The sequence below is a fragment of the Triturus cristatus genome, chromosome 12 (genome assembly GCF_964204655.1).
Source record: "Triturus cristatus chromosome 12, aTriCri1.1, whole genome shotgun sequence".
NCBI classification, from domain to species: domain Eukaryota; kingdom Metazoa; phylum Chordata; class Amphibia; order Caudata; family Salamandridae; genus Triturus; species Triturus cristatus.
Genome location: NC_140595.1, coordinates 761,940,941 through 761,956,390, shown reverse-complemented (window position 1 = coordinate 761,956,390; position 15,450 = coordinate 761,940,941). Strand labels below are relative to the sequence as shown.

At 46.0% G+C, this 15,450-nt stretch overlaps 1 protein-coding gene across 1 annotated transcript in view; it reads left to right on the top strand.

Moving 5' to 3' along the window:
• The first annotated feature begins 8,608 nt into the window (after positions 1-8,608).
• The window catches only part of LOC146782747 (extracellular calcium-sensing receptor-like), a 59,358-nt gene continuing 52,516 nt past the window's right edge, over positions 8,609-15,450 (top strand). Inside the window, exon 1 of the mRNA XM_085637224.1 lies at positions 8,609-8,866. Within this exon, the coding sequence (XP_085493350.1) occupies positions 8,609-8,866 (258 nt within the window). The remainder of the gene's footprint in view (positions 8,867-15,450) is intronic.

The window sequence follows — 15,450 nt, the reverse complement described above, 5'->3', positions numbered from 1 at the left end:
GGAATCAAGCATCCTAGGACCGGTTTCTGGCTATCAGCCATCGTCAGCCAGGATAGCTTGACTCCAGTGGCGTAGTGAGCACGGGTCCCACGTCTGGGAATACCCTTCCCACTTAGGGCGAAAAGCGTTACAACAAACAAATGATGGACGGAATGCTGACAATGCAGACATTCTCCCCCAGTCAAGAGATCTGGGTTAAATCCATCGTTCTTTTGCCCACTACGCCACCCCAGTTTAGACATGGCCATATGCAAATCAGTCTTGACCCTGTGCCTCATGGGAACAGTCCAGCCCGAACTGCCAAGCCATGTCTTCCCTGGACCGGAATCAAGCATCCTAGGACCGGTTTCTGGCTATCAGCCGTCATCAGCCAGGATAGCTTGACTCCAGTGGCGTAGTGAGCACGGGTCCCACGTCTGGGAATACCCTTCCCACTTAGGGCGAAAAGCGTTACAACAAACAAATGATGGACGGAATGCTGACAATGCAGACATTCTCCCCCAGTCAAGAGATCTGGGTTAAATCCATTGTTCTTTTGCCCACTACGCCACCCCAGTTTAGACATGGCCATATGCAAATCAGTCTTGACCCTGTGCCTCATGGGAACAGTCCAGCCCGAACTGCCAAGCCATGTCTTCCCTGGACCGGAATCAAGCATCCTAGGACCGGTTTCTGGCTATCAGCCGTCATCAGCCAGGATAGCTTGACTCCAGTGGCGTAGTGAGCACGGGTCCCACGTCTGGGAATACCCTTCCCACTTAGGGCGAAAAGCGTTACAACAAACAAATGATGGACGGAATGCTGACAATGCAGACATTCTCCCCCAGTCAAGAGATCTGGGTTAAATCCATCGTTCTTTTGCCCACTACGCCACCCCAGTTTAGACATGGCCATATGCAAATCAGTCTTGACCCTGTGCCTCATGGGAACAGTCCAGCCCGAACTGCCAAGCCATGTCTTCCCTGGACCGGAATCAAGCATCCTAGGACCGGTTTCTGGCTATCAGCCGTCATCAGCCAGGATAGCTTGACTCCAGTGGCGTAGTGAGCACGGGTCCCACGTCTGGGAATACCCTTCCCACTTAGGGCGAAAAGCGTTACAACAAACAAATGATGGACGGAATGCTGACAATGCAGACATTCTCCCCCAGTCAAGAGATCTGGGTTAAATCCATCGTTCTTTTGCCCACTACGCCACCGCAGTTTAGACATGGCCATATGCAAATCAGTCTTGACCCTGTGCCTCATGGGAACAGTCCAGCCCGAACTGCCAAGCCATGTCTTCCCTGGACCGGAATCAAGCATCCTAGGACCGGTTTCTGGCTATCAGCCGTCATCAGCCAGGATAGCTTGACTCCAGTGGCGTAGTGAGCACGGGTCCCACGTCTGTTAATACCCTTCCCACTTAGGGCGAAAAGCGTTACAACAAACAAATGATGGACGGAATGCTGACAATGCAGACATTCTCCCCCAGTCAAGAGATCTGGGTTAAATCCATCGTTCTTTTGCCCACTACGCCACCCCAGTTTAGACATGGCCATATGCAAATCAGTCTTGACCCTGTGCCTCATGGGAACAGTCCAGCCCGAACTGCCAAGCCATGTCTTCCCTGGCAGTTCGGGCTGGACTGTTCCCATGAGGCACAGGGTCAAGACTGATTTGCATATGGCCATGTCTAAACTGGGGTGGCGTAGTGGGCAAAAGAACGATGGATTTAACCCAGATATCTTGACTGGGGGAGAATGTCTGCATTGTCAGCATTCCGTCCATCATTTGTTTGTTGTAACGCTTTTCGCCCTAAGTGGGATGGGTATGCCCAGACGTGGGTCCCGTGCTCACTACGCCACTGGAGTCAAGCTATCCTGGCTGATGACGGCTGATAGCCAGAAACCGGTCCTAGGATGCTTGATTCCGGTCCAGGGAAGACATGGCTTGGCAGTTCGGGCTGGACTGTTCCCATGAGGCACAGGGTCAAGACTGATTTGCATATGGCCATGTCTAAACTGGGGTGGCGTAGTGGGCAAAAGAACGATGGATTTAACCCAGATCTCTTGACTGGGGGAGAATGTCTGCATTGTCAGCATTCCGTCCATCATTTGTTTGTTGTAACGCTTTTCGCCCTAAGTGGGATGGGTATGCCCAGACGTGGGTCCCGTGCTCACTACGCCACTGGAGTCAAGCTATCCTGGCTGATGACGGCTGATAGCCAGAAACCGGTCCTAGGATGCTTGATTCCGGTCCAGGGAAGACATGGCTTGGCAGTTCGGGCTGGACTGTTCCCATGAGGCACAGGGTCAAGACTGATTTGCATATGGCCATGTCTAAACTGGGGTGGCGTAGTGGGCAAAAGAACGATGGATTTAACCCAGATCTCTTGACTGGGGGAGAATGTCTGCATTGTCAGCATTCCGTCCATCATTTGTTTGTTGTAACGATTTTCGCCCTAAGTGGGATGGGTATGCCCAGACGTGGGTCCCGTGCTCACTACGCCACTGGAGTCAAGCTATCCTGGCTGATGACGGCTGATAGCCAGAAACCGGTCCTAGGATGCTTGATTCCGGTCCAGGGAAGACATGGCTTGGCAGTTCGGGCTGGACTGTTCCCATGAGGCACAGGGTCAAGACTGATTTGCATATGGCCATGTCTAAACTGGGGTGGCGTAGTGGGCAAAAGAACGATGGATTTAACCCAGATCTCTTGACTGGGGGAGAATGTCTGCATTGTCAGCATTCCGTCCATCATTTGTTTGTTGTAACGCTTTTCGCCCTAAGTGGGATGGGTATGCCCAGACGTGGGTCCCGTGCTCACTACGCCACTGGAGTCAAGCTATCCTGGCTGATGACGGCTGATAGCCAGAAACCGGTCCTAGGATGCTTGATTCCGGTCCAGGGAAGACATGGCTTGGCAGTTCGGGCTGGACTGTTCCCATGAGGCACAGGGTCAAGACTGATTTGCATATGGCCATGTCTAAACTGGGGTGGCGTAGTGGGCAAAAGAACGATGGATTTAACCCAGATCTCTTGACTGGGGGAGAATGTCTGCATTGTCAGCATTCCGTCCATCATTTGTTTGTTGTAACGCTTTTCGCCCTAAGTGGGATGGGTATGCCCAGACGTGGGTCCCGTGCTGACTACGCCACTGGAGTCAAGCTATCCTGGCTGATGACGGCTGATAGCCAGAAACCGGTCCTAGGATGCTTGATTCCGGTCCAGGGAAGACATGGCTTGGCAGTTCGGGCTGGACTGTTCCCATGAGGCACAGGGTCAAGACTGATTTGCATATGGCCATGTCTAAACTGGGGTGGCGTAGTGGGCAAAAGAACGATGGATTTAACCCAGATCTCTTGACTGGGGGAGAATGTCTGCATTGTCAGCATTCCGTCCATCATTTGTTTGTTGTAACGCTTTTCGCCCTAAGTGGGATGGGTATGCCCAGACGTGGGTCCCGTGCTCACTACGCCACTGGAGTCAAGCTATCCTGGCTGATGACGGCTGATAGCCAGAAACCGGTCCTAGGATGCTTGATTCCGGTCCAGGGAAGACATGGCTTGGCAGTTCGGGCTGGACTGTTCCCATGAGGCACAGGGTCAAGACTGATTTGCATATGGCCATGTCTAAACTGGGGTGGCGTAGTGGGCAAAAGAACGATGGATTTAACCCAGATCTCTTGACTGGGGGAGAATGTCTGCATTGTCAGCATTCCGTCCATCATTTGTTTGTTGTAACGCTTTTCGCCCTAAGTGGGATGGGTATGCCCAGACGTGGGTCCCGTGCTCACTACGCCACTGAAGTCAAGCTATCCTGGCTGATGACGGCTGATAGCCAGAAACCGGTCCTAGGATGCTTGATTCCGGTCCAGGGAAGACATGGCTTGGCAGTTCGGGCTGGACTGTTCCCATGAGGCACAGGGTCAAGACTGATTTGCATATGGCCATGTCTAAACTGGGGTGGCGTAGTGGGCAAAAGAACGATGGATTTAACCCAGATCTCTTGACTGGGGGAGAATGTCTGCATTGTCAGCATTCCGTCCATCATTTGTTTGTTGTAACGCTTTTCGCCCTAAGTGGGATGGGTATGCCCAGACGTGGGTCCCGTGCTCACTACGCCACTGGAGTCAAGCTATCCTGGCTGATGACGGCTGATAGCCAGAAACCGGTCCTAGGATGCTTGATTCCGGTCCAGGGAAGACATGGCTTGGCAGTTCGGGCTGGACTGTTCCCATGAGGCACAGGGTCAAGACTGATTTGCATATGGCCATGTCTAAACTGGGGTGGCGTAGTGGGCAAAAGAACGATGGATTTAACCCAGATCTCTTGACTGGGGGAGAATGTCTGCATTGTCAGCATTCCGTCCATCATTTGTTTGTTGTAACGCTTTTTGCCCTAAGTGGGATGGGTATGCCCAGACGTGGGTCCCGTGCTCACTACGCCACTGGAGTCAAGCTATCCTGGCTGATGACGGCTGATAGCCAGAAACCGGTCCTAGGATGCTTGATTCCGGTCCAGGGAAGACATGGCTTGGCAGTTCGGGCTGGACTGTTCCCATGAGGCACAGGGTCAAGACTGATTTGCATATGGCCATGTCTAAACTGGGGTGGCCTAGTGGGCAAAAGAACGATGGATTTAACCCAGATCTCTTGACTGGGGGAGAATGTCTGCATTGTCAGCATTCCGTCCATCATTTGTTTGTTGTAACGCTTTTCGCCCTAAGTGGGATGGGTATGCCCAGACGTGGGTCCCGTGCTCACTACGCCACTGGAGTCAAGCTATCCTGGCTGATGACGGCTGATAGCCAGAAACCGGTCCTAGGATGCTTGATTCCGGTCCAGGGAAGACATGGCTTGGCAGTTCGGGCTGGACTGTTCCCATGAGGCACAGGGTCAAGACTGATTTGCATATGGCCATGTCTAAACTGGGGTGGCGTAGTGGGCAAAAGAACGATGGATTTAACCCAGATCTCTTGACTGGGGGAGAATGTCTGCATTGTCAGCATTCCGTCCATCATTTGTTTGTTGTAACGCTTTTCGCCCTAAGTGGGATGGGTATGCCCAGACGTGGGTCCCGTGCTCACTACGCCACTGGAGTCAAGCTATCCTGGCTGATGACGGCTGATAGCCAGAAACCGGTCCTAGGATGCTTGATTCCGGTCCAGGGAAGACATGGCTTGGCAGTTCGGGCTGGACTGTTCCCATGAGGCACAGGGTCAAGACTGATTTGCATATGGCCATGTCTAAACTGGGGTGGCGTAGTGGGCAAAAGAACGATGGATTTAACCCAGATCTCTTGACTGGGGTAGAATGTCTGCATTGTCAGCATTCCGTCCATCATTTGTTTGTTGTAACGCTTTTCGCCCTAAGTGGGATGGGTATGCCCAGACGTGGGTCCCGTGCTCACTACGCCACTGGAGTCAAGCTATCCTGGCCGATGACGGCTGATAGCCAGAAACCGGTCCTAGGATGCTTGATTCCGGTCCAGGGAAGACATGGCTTGGCAGTTCGGGCTGGACTGTTCCCATGAGGCACAGGGTCAAGACTGATTTGCATATGGCCATGTCTAAACTGGGGTGGCGTAGTGGGCAAAAGAACGATGGATTTAACCCAGATCTCTTGACTGGGGGAGAATGTCTGCATTGTCAGCATTCCGTCCATCATTTGTTTGTTGTAACGCTTTTCGCCCTAAGTGGGATGGGTATGCCCAGACGTGGGTCCCGTGCTCACTACGCCACTGGAGTCAAGCTATCCTGGCTGATGACGGCTGATAGCCAGAAACCGGTCCTAGGATGCTTGATTCCGGTCCAGGGAAGACATGGCTTGGCAGTTCGGGCTGGACTGTTCCCATGAGGCACAGGGTCAAGACTGATTTGCATATGGCCATGTCTAAACTGGGGTGGCGTAGTGGGCAATAGAACGATGGATTTAACCCAGATCTCTTGACTGGGGGAGAATGTCTGCATTGTCAGCATTCCGTCCATCATTTGTTTGTTGTAACGCTTTTCGCCCTAAGTGGGATGGGTATGCCCAGACGTGGGTCCCGTGCTCACTACGCCACTGGAGTCAAGCTATCCTGGCTGATGACGGCTGATAGCCAGAAACCGGTCCTAGGATGCTTGATTCCGGTCCAGGGAAGACATGGCTTGGCAGTTCGGGCTGGACTGTTCCCATGAGGCACAGGGTCAAGACTGATTTGCATATGGCCATGTCTAAACTGGGGTGGCGTAGTGGGCAAAAGAACGATGGATTTAACCCAGATCTCTTGACTGGGGGAGAATGTCTGCATTGTCAGCATTCCGTCCATCATTTGTTTGTTGTAACGCTTTTCGCCCTAAGTGGGATGGGTATGCCCAGACGTGGGTCCCGTGCTCACTACGCCACTGGAGTCAAGCTATCCTGGCTGATGACGGCTGATAGCCAGAAACCGGTCCTAGGATGCTTGATTCCGGTCCAGGGAAGACATGGCTTGGCAGTTCGGGCTGGACTGTTCCCATGAGGCACAGGGTCAAGACTGATTTGCATATGGCCATGTCTAAACTGGGGTGGCGTAGTGGGCAAAAGAACGATGGATTTAACCCAGATCTCTTGACTGGGGGAGAATGTCTGCATTGTCAGCATTCCGTCCATCATTTGTTTGTTGTAACCCCAAGCTGAAAAGATGTCATCAAGAACAGATAGTATCATGGATGCAGAAGTGGATGACACTGACTTAACAACTGGGAATCTCGAATATTCATCAATGAGGACAAACAAATATTTCCCCGAATCTAGGGGTCCATTGAAATCACACACTAATTCAGACCATACTGCATTTGGTAGCTTAGACATGTGCAACTCTTCAACACTTCTCCATCTTGTGGTACACTGGCAGAAATGGCAAGATTGTATGACTTCTTCTACCTGACTGTCAAGCCTCGGAACCCACACTTTTTCTCTTAAGAGAGTTTTTGTTGCTGATATTCTTCTGTGACTCTCATGTGCAAGATTAATATCCCGCCTTTGTAGAATGCTTTGAATGACAATTCTGTTTCCTCTTAAGAGAATGCCAGAGGTGGCTATTGTGAGTTCTGCATGCACAATTTTTAATGCAAGCACATCTCTTTTGCATATTCCAGGTCGAACTTTTGTCAATGCATTGACATGCTTCTATCTTTTTAAAATTATTATTCTTTTTACTTCTGCCAAAGTATTGTCTTCATTAGACTCATGAATCAATTCATGTTCAGAGATTACTTCAGGAACTGTTGACTTAATTATAAAATTGATATGATCTTCTGTGTCATCTATTTCTTTTTTGTCTACATCCGTAAGTTGTCTGGACAAATAATCTGCTGGATTGTACTCTTTTCCAGGTTTCTGAATTATTTTAAAGTCATAGTCCATTAACCTCATACTCCAACTTTCAATTAGAAGAGGACTTTTTGCCTTTGGGTTTCCAAAGATAGCCGTGAGTGCCTGGTGGTCTGTTACTATTACAAATGATTTTCCAAACAAGAAAAATTGTGATAATGCTCACACGTCCAGGCCACAGCCAAACTTTCCTTTTCCGTAAGTAAGTAGATAGCACCTAGTCCCACTGGACTTGCTTCCACTACTATCTCTGTGCATACATTTGGGTCAAAATACTTCAAATTCGCTGCTGTTGCTATGTCATCTTTAATCTTCTTAAATGCCCTCTTACACTCCTTACTCCAAAAGAAGGCCTCCTTCTTTTTTAGCTTTGTAAGAGGTGCAATGACAGTAGCATAATCCTTGATATAATGGTAACAATAACTAGCCATTCCTAAGAAAGATTGTAACTCCGTTATATCCTTTGGATAAGACATTGCTATTAATGATGACACTTTTTTTTGGATTTGGCCTTATCCCTTTGTTTGAGAATATGTGACCATAAAATGTTAGTTCTGGTATAGCAATTTCACATTTTTCAGGGTTTAATGGTAGCCCAGCTTTCATAAGTTCTTGACATACTGTGCTTAACGCTTGGTCGTGCTCATCTTCTGTTTTTCCAAAAACAAGAATATCCTCACTATAATTTATTGAATTTTTTACCGGTCTAATGACATTCTTTATGATTTCTTGAAAAATTTCTCCAGCCTAGAATATTCCAAAATTAAGTCTTTTTGTAATGGAATAGCCCCATATGTGTTGAAAAGGTTGTAATATATCTTGATTTTTCATCAATTTCCAATTCATGATATCTCTTGCAGAGGTCTAACTTCGAGACAACTGTTGCCCCATTCAAAATGCTAATCATAGCATTCAAATGAGAGACAAGGTGCCTTTCCCTTTCAATTGCAGTATTTGGGGACCTCATGTCAACACAGATTTGAATCTGGTTTGTGTCCTTCTTTGGGACTACTATAATTGGAGCTTATCTTTAGGCAGTTGAGTTCACCTATTAAAAGGTTTGGATGAAATTTCACCTGCTGGTGAGTTTCTAAGCTATTCACAAAGTTGTGATCTTTGAGCAACTTTAATAAGGAATTTAGCCTTCACACTGACCTCAGCACAAAATGCTGGTAAATATATTGTAAAAAGTCATAAATGTGCCTACATTGTATGGTCTTTCTCTCAATTATTCCAGGTTTGGGTTCCAGAATTACCAATGGATTCAGGCTATGGTATTCGCCATTGAAGAGATTAACAAGAACCACAGCATTTTACCCAACATCACCCTCGGATTCCACATTTACGATACATGTTCGATGCTCCAGCGATCACTGAAAGGTATTCTATGGATTCTTTCAGGGCAAACAGACTTGGTCCCAAACTACCGGTGTAGGAGAAGTTTGTCACCAGCAGCCATCATAGGGGATTCTGCATCCACACGTTCAATGGCTCTCGCGCATATTCTTGGTCTCTACAGATATCCTCAGGTAAGAATGTGTAAGTATCACTTTGTTGTTTTATGAATCAGTCACATAGGGCCCAAGCTAATTCACAATTATCACACCAAAGAATATAATAACCAGAAAGTAACATGTAGTCAATAAGGACATAGAGACAATTTTCTGATAGGCAGAAGAAACCAGACTTGAATGAAGTACGTGAACCATATTTCTTATTCTGGAGGACTTGTAGTATAGAGTTACATAAAATATGGTACTAGGAGCTTGATATACAAAGCCATTTTGCTGTCACAAAGCCTGCAATTCACATATCGCACAGGGTTTGTGACCGCGAAATGGCTCTTTATTATGTATTAAACCCATTTTCCAATTTGGTAACACATTTCCAAATCCCAAAATGGGATTACAAACCTATCACAAAATGTTATTTGGAAGTGGCATGTTTAGGGCGTGTCTTCCAAAGAGTGATTTACTGGTATATGTATCAGTGTTTGCAGCTGAAATCCAGTTGCAAAACATTGAAATTGTACAGACACCTAAGAGAAGGGGACCATTTCCCCTTTGTGAATGTTCAAAAATAGTTTGTTGGTGAGGAGCACTCTCAACGCAAAAACGCTTTGCTTTTTAACACCTCGTGTGCACGTGTTGGCCAACAGCCGTCGCGAGCACTACCTGGGTAGTGCTACGCATGTCCATTGGCCGAGGCGACCCCGCCCATGCAATAAATCACCCACACCGCGGCGGAATTTACGCCGCGGTTAACGGGTTAAATACATCCCTGTTCCCTTTAAGGAAAACAGATTACATTTAAAAAAAAATGTTTATTTAAAATCCAATTACTGACCCCAGCAGGCCACCATACTTGTGAGGGCATCCAATCATGATGAGTCACAATTTACGAGCAACCTCATGAGTCCAATGATTTCACCAAATTTCTCTTAGCTTGGAATAGGAACAAAAAATCTGACCCCTCCAAAGCCCAATGCTTTCCCTAATTTTGTTTTTTTGGAGTGGGAATAGCAACATTCCCCCCTCCAGCATCAAATATTTTCCTCAATGTTCTTTAATTTGGAGAGGGAATAGTAAGTCTGAAACCCTTCCACACCACTCCCAAGAGTTCAAAGCTATTCATAATGTTGCTTAGTGTGGAGCAGGAATAGTAAACTGCCTCCCCTCACCAGAAGAGCCCAAATCAGTCCTCTATGATGGTTACTTTGGACTGGAAATATTAAATGTGACCCTCTCAGTATACAATGGTTTCCTTAGCATTGCTTAGTTTGAAGTGGGAATAGTACATCTGTACCCCCTCCAACGCCGGCTCCAGTCTCACTATAGGTAACATAGGCCAACCCTAAAAGGCACCAACTGTGCCCGTAACATCAGTTTTCAGTCTCCACCAGAATTTTCAGACATAAAGCCATATTTTAAACAACACACAACTATATCCGTAAGTGATTCCCTTTTGCAACACTCATGCTGATTGGGTAAGTCCCCTGACACAAATGACCTATTCAGAAAGTTATATTTTGTGATTGTCAGGGACTGCATGCAGACAAACTCTGCTGAGTACCTTCTTCATTGCCTGAGAAGAGTACTTAGCAAGGACAGCTAATAGCAGCAGCCATGGTGCCACCCAGCACAGAATAATATGTATGAATGTTGTCAGATTCTCCTTAAGAGGGTCCCGGTTAAGAGGAAAAACACAAAAGGATAAAAAAAACACTTTGACGTTCTCTTTTTCTTGATGAAAACTAACACTTAAGTAATCAGCAAGACACTAAACTTCTACTGACATAAGGAAGAAGAAAAGAGCAAAGCAAAAAAAGGAGTAGAGCCCAGAAGAAAATAATCAAAATTGCTGGAACCACACATTTGTGAGAAAATAGTAGCTAGTGTTGAAGATGGTGACAAAAAGTCAGGCAGTGTGATTTGTTGTGACACATTTCCTCTCCTAAGGCCTACTTTACATACACTTACAACAGAAACATATATCTCAGAAAAAGACTCTTCTACATCTTGGACTGCGAACCACAGACATCTTTCAAACATCTGACCACCATCATGGAAAGGACTGTTTTCAAGGTTAGTTCCCAGCCCTTTCCTAGAACCTCTTGTGTTTATTTGACAATGAAGAAAAAGCTCAGGATTGCCATCCTACTTGCTGCTCTGGAATTCTGAAGTCCCTTTGCAGTTGGTGTTCGATGCTAAAAGTTGGAAAGATCCATGCGTCAAAAATGGTGAGCGTTAGACTGAGCATGATGTCTGACAATGTGCTGATGAAATCACATCCATTGCCCCTTCTTGGCCTGAACTCAAGCCCTCTCCGCTAAACTGTTGATAGGTGATTCAACACACATTTTGCCTCAGGTGTAACAGTAATAAACATATGGTTGCAACTGAATTTGCTTATTTGACCCTTTCCAGTAATTCACAAAATAATTCCTGGCCTATGCAAATGCATGTACAATTGCAGATTCTCCACCAAGAGTGCAGAGAAATCCCACTCAAGGGGTGGGAAGAGGGTGCTCCAAGGCATGGTTTGCCTTGAAAAGTAGAGTACGCCCACAAACGTATGTTCAGGAGCATTCCTAAACTAGTCTCCGGCACCTTTTTACCTGGCAATGCTTTAACAGAACAAGACATAAGATGACTCTATCAGGCAAACTATCTAAGGAAATTGGTACAATTAAAGTCCAACTCCAGATGTTGAGAACGAACAAAGCATAATGTAGTCTCATTTATTTCAAATAAAGCCTGTATGAAAAGGGCAGCAAAAATTATAAACATCCATATATTTGAATGAAAGCACAAAGGAACAAAACATACAGAGTAAAGATAAGATCCCCTAACAGTGAATCAATGTCAGAAAAAAGGGAAAGAGTGAGCTCTTTTCAAAATTGTAACAAAATCTCAATACTGTAGATGCTAGACAGAAACAACACATGAAACATTTCCTCAGGGGCCCACTGGACAAAATACTTACCCAACATTAAAGGGAGGAGCTAGACAAAGACATGCTCATAAGGACACAGAAAGTCCTGTCTGTCCTTTAAAGAGAATGAGTTTGAACAAAACTCCTCCCTCCAAAGGTTTCCAGCAGGCTTATGCAGGCCAATTGAAAGGCCCCCAAAAACCTTGTTCAATTCCTTCCATTCTTCCTTGGGTGACACACCCACAATATGTGAAGCTGAGATCACAACCATTCCCAAATCTGGGAAGGAATCAGAGGATTGCAAATCTTATCACATCATAGCACTTTTGAACACCAACGCTAAAATATTTACTAAAGCCCCTACCATTAGATTGAATAAAACTCTTCCCTGGCTGGTCAAAGCTGACCAGGTATGCTCCATATAAAGGATATGAGGCTTGGACAACCTCTGCAGAATTAGACATCTGTTTCAAAACAATGCTAATATGAATTACAGCCACCAAGGTGATGCTAGACACAGAAAAGGCATTTGACAGACTGAGCTTGGAATCCCCTGGATGCAGTCCTTTGAAGGATAGAGATTGAATCTTAGATAAGAGGATGGATCATGGCAAACTAATACTCCCCAACATCTAGTTTCAGGGTAAATAGATCCAGCTCAAACAAGTTCTACCTCCTTAAAGGTACAAAGCACACTGCTCTTTGTAACCTTTAGTAAACTAGGTTATTGGTTGATAAGGCATCAACCGCAATCCTTGTCGTAGTGAACCACAATAGTCACTGAATCAACAAGTCCACATTAACCCTCAGGTAGTTTGGCAGAAAAGTTTAACTTAGAGGCAATGTGTAAAGTATCTATACAACACACAAATAGTACATAAGTGAACAACACAACATTACAAAATTCTCAAACCAATTTAGAGAAAATTAGTACATTTTAATAAATAAAATGATACCAGAACAAGACAAATTCAATCACTAAAACCAGAGATATGGAATTTTAAAGCCTTAAGTTAATGTAGTATTAAGAAGCAGAAAGTGCCAACTGCTGCTATCTGGTCACTTTGGACTAAGACAAAGTCACAAGTTTAGCCTGACTGCAATGGAGTGCGAGCAGAGCACAAGACCTAGTTTGCATGCTGAGACCTGTACCTTTGGGTTGTTTGTGTTAAGATGCCAGATCCTGTGTCGGTCTACACTGCGCTACATTGGTACTGGTGAGGCCACAGCTCAGGAACTGGTAGGTGCTGCAATGCGAGGTCCAGGATCTGAGAGGGCACCTCATGGTGATCAGGACTCACTCCAGCTGAGAACAGCATTAGGGCTCAGGCTGGTTCTCTCACAGATCCAGGGAAGTCAAGTGTCAGTAGGCCATCTGAGCCACTTCAAGGAGGCTTCTGAAGCTTGTTGTCTCCCTGTCACTCACACAGGAGATCACAAAACTGCCCATAGAGTCACTCTGGGTAGCATGGTATGAAGGCAAGCAGGCCCACTCTTCTTTCTCAGACATAAGTCAGTCCATCAAGCAGCAGGGCAGGGCTACTTCTTTATCTTCCACATGTCCCAAAGTGCTATGAAGATTGGCTCTGTAGGTCCAGTATACTTGATGCCAGCATTGGTGTGTCAATACATCCAGTGCTACCCTTTCATCTGGTTCTGGAAAGCTGTTTCCCTGTCAAGGTTACAAACTGTCTGGGCAGGCCTGATGTAGGATTCCTTTGTATGTGAAGAAGGCAAAAGCCCTTTGAAGTGTAAGTGGTGCTGGGTATGGTCCTCCCCAGTCAACCTGCCAGGATAGCCCATTCTGTCCACACTGAAGCTCACTGTCTGGGCCAATACACAAATACCAACAGCTCTTAGGGCATAAATTAGGTGATATTTATAAGTAATAAAATGGAAGGTCTAGACCGTGCAGAAGAGTTAGTTTTCCAGGCATACATTACAGTTTAAAACTGCACTACAGGCTGCAGTAGCAGGCTTGAGACATGTTTTAATGTGCTACTCAAGTGGAGTGTTACAGCCCCATTAGCAGCATTTAATTTATAGGCACTAGTTAGTAGTGGTAGAGTGCACAGAGTCCTAAATTGAACAAAAGCAAATTCAGCGAAACAGTGGGCTTGGAGGCAAAAGGTTAAGGTGAATATCATGCCAAGAGTGTCAGGGCAAACAACACCCAACTTATTTGAGCTTTAATGGAAACCCTAGCATCTCAGGGCAACATTGATTAAGGGAATATAATTTGGAGGCATCGACAATAAAATTAGTGTATATGCAGACAATGTCCTCCCAACTCTAGCCAACGGGTATTAACGGAGAGTCTAGGTGACTTTGAAAAACGTAATGATTTTAAAATAAGTAAAATCTGAAATTCTCAAGATTTGACTCCCCCGGGAGAGATTAGCATTGCTGAAATAGCAATGGCCATTTAAATAGGCCAAATATTTAATTAAACACCTGGGTTAGGATATAAAAAATTAAGTGAAAGAATGGATAGGAATCAAGAGGTCCTCAATAAAATGGCAGATAATGGCATGCCTAGCCAAGTGGCATAAACTTTGCATATTGTTGTTGATATATATTGTTATTAAGATCAATGTCTTACCATGCCAAATTTTATTTTTCCAGGCATTGCCCACTGCTGTCATGCTAACCAACTTATAAACCCTACAAAACTGATATAAATATTCATTAGTGTAAATGGCAAGGCCTAAGGTAGCCAAGAAGATAGCAATAGCCCATCAAGAAAAAGGCAGCCTAACTTGCCAGAATATTCTGAAATATTACTATGCAGCATATTTAAATTTCAATGCCATGGGGTTGGTTGGAGAATCAGAGAACCATTGGCTTCATATGGAGACAGCTTAGACAGGCTGATGCCTTTGGAACTTTACCTGGCAACATAAAGAAGATTGACCCAAGAATATGTGGATACCAGAGAACCCCTCTAGAAATATGGAACAAATTAGCAATCAAATATGGGACTAGTACTACATTCCCCTCACCTTACACACTGTTAGACCTGTCAGCCCTAGGGCGGTTTTCCCCACCAACTCTTTACCATCCACCTCAATTTTTTTCTGATCTCGTTTTTTCAGCATTGGGACTCTACACTCGGTACGACTGCTAACCAGTGCTAAAATGCATGTGCTCACTCCTTAAAACAGGTAATATTAGCTCAACCCCTTCCGTGCTAGAGCCATCCTGAGACACGGTGGGCGTGTGCTCAGGACGGCTGCCGGCCATCCTGGCACATGGCACCGGAAATTCCTCTGGTGCTAGCACCAGAGGGATTTATTTTTCATCCCAAAGCCTCGAGAGCTGGGGAAGAGCTTCCCCAGCTCCCGAGGCCCCCCGTAGTTTCTATGAAATGACATAGAAAGACGGGAGAGGTATCATTGGAAAGAGGAGAATCTCCACTTTCCAATGGTACCCCTCCCCAGAGGATTTCTTCTTGGGAATTGTCCCAGGAGGGTGATCCCCAAGCAGGGATCCACCACTAGACACCAGGGAGGGGGAAGCAGCCCCTTGGGCAAGGGTCTTTGCTTCCCCCCCAAAAGAATTGGCCAAATTCAGTCGGGGGCAGAAAGCCCACTGGATGCCAGGGATTTTCTTTTTAGCAGTTTCAATGAGGGTGGGGGCTGCCCAAAATGGGCAGGCCAATACCCCCACCCCCTCACCA